The 4,234-nt window shown below is 45.2% G+C and overlaps 1 protein-coding gene across 1 annotated transcript; it reads right to left on the reverse strand.

Annotated features, from left to right (window-relative positions):
* Positions 1-297: 297 nt before the first annotated feature.
* On the reverse strand, positions 298-1,859 carry LOC127034267 (histone H2A-beta, sperm-like). Its single transcript, XM_050922933.1, has 2 exons — positions 1,649-1,859; positions 298-854 (listed from the first exon to the last, which is right to left on the reverse strand). The coding sequence occupies exon 2, from the start codon at positions 840-842 to the stop codon at positions 429-431; it is 414 nt and encodes a 137-aa protein (XP_050778890.1). The 5' UTR covers positions 843-854; positions 1,649-1,859; the 3' UTR covers positions 298-428.
* Positions 1,860-4,234: the final 2,375 nt, after the last annotated feature.

A 4,234-nucleotide genomic window follows, 5' to 3' on the forward strand; every position in this document is an offset into this window, starting at 1 on the left:
TACTATAAGAAGACCCCACTTACCAGAAAGTGCTCAGCACCCACACTCTGAAAATCAGGCCCACTCAAATTAGTCTCACTTCATGCACACGCAATCATTAGTTTTTAAAATCTTGGCCCCAAGTTTCCTTAAATTAAGAAGTGGTGGGACAGTAACTTCCTTCTCAAGAGTCAGGTCATAGTTTCTCTATCTATCAACTTCAGAAAACAAGTTTCAGGGGCTTCTCTATGCACTAAGTATTTATTTCAAATATGTTTAAAAAAACCAAACCATACACCACAGGAGGGAGTCCTTAGGAGGTTCCATATTTACAAACAGTCTATATATAAATATATGGATTACAACCAAGATTCCTATATGCATGAAGTGCTAGTGTTGTGGAGAAAGCCAGCCTTAGAAACAGCACACTTTCAGCAGGCTAGCGGTTACTAGAATTCTTGTGACTGGCCATCTTTCAGTCCTTGCTTAGGCACTTTTGTGGTCTTGGGAACAAGAGCAGGGAGGATGTTGGGCATAACTCCTCCTTCAGCAATAGTCACTCCAGCAAACAGCTTGTTCAGCTCTTCGTCATTCCTCACAGCCAACTGGATGTGTCGTGGCCCAATCCTGCTTTTCTTGTTTTCACGGGCAGCATTTCCTGACAGTTCCAATATCTCAGCAGTTAGATATTCCAGCACGGCCGCCAGGTAAACAGGAGCGCCAGCACCTATTCTTTCAGCATAGTTCCCTCTTTTGAGAAGCCGGTGGATACGACCCACTGGGAATTGCAGACCAGCCTTTGCTGACTTGGTTGTCTTCGGGGCAGTTGTGGCTTTCACATTTTTCTTTCCACGTCCAGACATCCTAACATCAATCTAGTGTAGAGAAGCGGGTGAGGGGAAGTAAGAGTGAACATTAGCCAGAGGCTTGTCTACACTAGAAAATTAGGTTGGCTTAACTGGGTTGCTCAGGGGTGTGAAAAATCCACACCCCCTGAATGGCATAGTTATGCCTACCGAAGTCCCCATATAGACAGTCCTAGATTTATGGAAGAATTCTTCCATTGACTAAGCCCCTGCCTCTCGGGGATGTGGATTCTCTAAACCGAGAGAAGAACCTCTGGGCAAAGGTAAATTATGGTTTTGTGGGGCACCAGCCCAGAGCAAGTGAGGGCCCTTCCCCACTCCTTTTGCCCGCAGTCTCCCTCCTCTCCAGCACTCCTGCCAGGGAAATGGGGTCAGGGCACAGGGGCTTGCCCTGCCCCTCCACCCAGCTCTCCTGCTGGGGAGCAGGAGAAGCCCCCGCACCATGATCCCTCTCCTCAGCAGGAGTGCCGGCAGGAGTGAGTCAAGCCCCCATGCCCCAATCCCATTCCCCGGCAGGAATACTGGAAGGGTGGAGAGGGTCAGGGTGCCCATTTTTCCAGGGGCCCCCAATTGGCCCAGGCCCCTAGGCATGGGCCCCTTTGGCCCAGTGGCTAACCCACCACTACAGTGGTACTGCTCTAGCATTTTAGGTATAGACAAGCTCTAGGATGGTACTATAGTATCCAAGAGTTTCTTAAGCTATAAAGAAGCAGGAGCCAATAAAGAAAACAAATAAAGGTGGGAAGGTCCTGATTTTAAGATGCCAGCTTATCAGCAGTAGTTTATTAAGTGAAATGCCTCACGCTCTCTCCTGAAGAAGGAGCCTGTTTGAGTCAGGCAGCTGGTTAGAAGTCCAGTCAAGGGAAAACCACAGCCCATCAAGAGTCTCCAGTAAATTCAGATGGCAAGTAGAAAAAGCAATGAAGTTTTTTCCTGCTGCCCAGATAGAGAAGTGTTGTTCAGGCTCAGGGTCTTCAACCCAAGGTATCTGTTTCAGAAAGAACAGGCAAGGCCCCTTCCTAAGAGGAAAGGTCAAATTGGTCAAGAGATAGAATACATACATTAAGGCTTTACACATTCAGGATTATTACAGCTTTGAGAAGCTCTGCATGAAGACCATGTCAGGAGTCTCTCCTACAACACTGGGGACCCCAGGCAGGAAAACTGAACAGTTTCACCAAATCAGCCCCAAAACACAAACTGGTAAGCAACTGCAAGAGTGAAAGGAATTAAGAATTTTCTTATGTTGCAGAAGCCCCCTGAAGTGAGTTTTGTGATCTTTGAATAAGGGGACCTCAATATAGTTCGAAGTTTTTTTAAAAACCTACTAAGTTAGTAGTAACTCCTACTGTTCAACATGTGCACCTTATTATTAGGTAGCTAGAGGCCTGTAGCTAGGGTTCAGTACAGTTATTTGCAGGATTTGGTAAGGAGGGGGACCCACTATGGATTATTAGAGAACTAAAATTTAAAAGTAGTGAAAAATTTCTATTTAGAGTTGGTGACAGTTAAGGAGGGTACCAGATGCAAAGCAAGATGAGTTTAGGCAGAGGGTTCAGAAGTTGAACAGTAATGTCTTCAGGAGATCAGAGCCCTTATCTCAGTAACAGGATTAGTGAGAAGATAGAAGCTAAAACTAGTGACTTACATGATACAGAATAGAAACAGCAACTGAAGTTCTTTTGTTTAGAAACCTGCCTTGCACCATATGTCAAATACAGCTACTTAAGGTCTAATTAAACTAAAATTAATAGATCATTACAGAAGAGACATTTTTCCCCCTAAAATAAGGTATATACTTTCCCTTGTGAGAAACAAACACACTTTTACCTTAACCAAATTCTTTACTTATTCTCCTGCCCAGGAACACTACTATCTGAATTTAACAGATTCCTCTTTTTGTAGAAACTACTCTTTAAACCCTTCAGTAATAACCACTCATTAGCAGAGTCTACTCCAGCTCATTGGAGCTCCACCTGGATTATTAATGATTCAGTTACACAGCCACACCCCCCAAAATGATTAACTTGATTGCAGGGAGAAGAGAGAAACAGCATAAACCTGTGCATGGAAGATGTTTCACTATTAGTTGATGAGTTAGTTAGGTCCTGATCTACAAAGACCTGAGTTAGGAGCTTAGGCACTGAATGGGGAGAGATCAGTGCCTCAGAATGCAGACCATAGAAGTCAGCACACTAGTAGATGGGGAGCTACCTATACTAAGCAATGGAAGCTATTGATGGGCGTGTCTTAAGCCCTGCCCCTCTCACAGAGATAGGTGCCTAAATCCAGGCTACAAGGAGGCACCTATCTCTGCTAGCGATCCACAACAGGAACCTCTCTTCTGCAGGTGGGTGGCTAAGCCATTTCTTGTGAGAATGAGTGTGGCAAGCCCTTAATTCAACACAAAACAGCCTCATAACTTTTAGTCCATGAAACTTTGACATGGGAGACTCTGGTTCAATTCTCCCCTCCGCTCCCCTTGAGAGGGCAGAAGGATTTGAACAGGGAGAGGCTACATCTTGGGAATGGTGCTCTAGTGACTGAGCTGTGTGATATTCTGACATAGGGCTCCCTCAGTCTCTGCTGTTGCAGCTGTTCCACTTCATATAAATAATTAAAGAGTGTTTGGAGCAGCTGCACTACATTCTGGGTCTCTCTGCCTCCAGAGGTGCCTTAGCCATCAGGTTATAGTGTCATTTATTTTTCCCTCACTCCCTCTCCTCCAATGACTTTTTAAATATTTATACATGGTGGGACAGTTCCAAGAGGAGATACTGAGGGCTTCCCCTCCCCATTAGAATATCCGATAACTCAGTGGTTAGAATGCTCTCCTGAAAGATGGAAGACCCCTATTCAAAACCTTGCTCCCCATCAGGGAGAGGGGAAAATTGAAGCTGGGTTTCCTGTATACCAGGTGAGTGCATTAACCACTGGGGTAAAAGTTATAAGGTTTGCAAGGGGAGCAATGCCTTCTCTGGCTATATTTTGAAGGGGTCCTGATCCTGTAGGTGGCATCTGAGCACAACTACTGGGTCAGGCAGCCCTCCTATCTCCATCTAGTTTGTGAATGGCTTAGGCAGGAGACAGGCAGCAGGGCACATGCCTAGAGGCAGAGGTAGATGCCTAGGGAACTTTGCCAGTGAAAATATAGGCACCAAGTAAATATTGGGCATGTACAGGGATCAGCGGTAGCTGGAGGGGAGTTTTGTGGCTTGCGGTGGAACCTAAAACTTGGATTTAGGTTCTTCAAACTGTTGTTGAGGCACCTGTACCTTTTGTAGATCTGGGTCTTAACTGCTTTGTGTCCCATTTTTCCTATTTTGTACAACGAGTATAATATATTATTACTCTACCTTGTGAGGTTGTTCTGAGCTCTGATTGGCTGA

This window comes from Gopherus flavomarginatus, chromosome 1 (genome assembly GCF_025201925.1).
Source record: "Gopherus flavomarginatus isolate rGopFla2 chromosome 1, rGopFla2.mat.asm, whole genome shotgun sequence".
In the NCBI taxonomy this organism is placed as follows: Eukaryota; Metazoa; Chordata; order Testudines; family Testudinidae; genus Gopherus; species Gopherus flavomarginatus.

Coding starts and splice junctions, on each gene's coding strand:
- LOC127034267 (XM_050922933.1), bottom strand. CDS start 842: ATGTCTGGACGTGGAAAGAAAAATGTGAAAGCCACAACTGCCCCGAAG.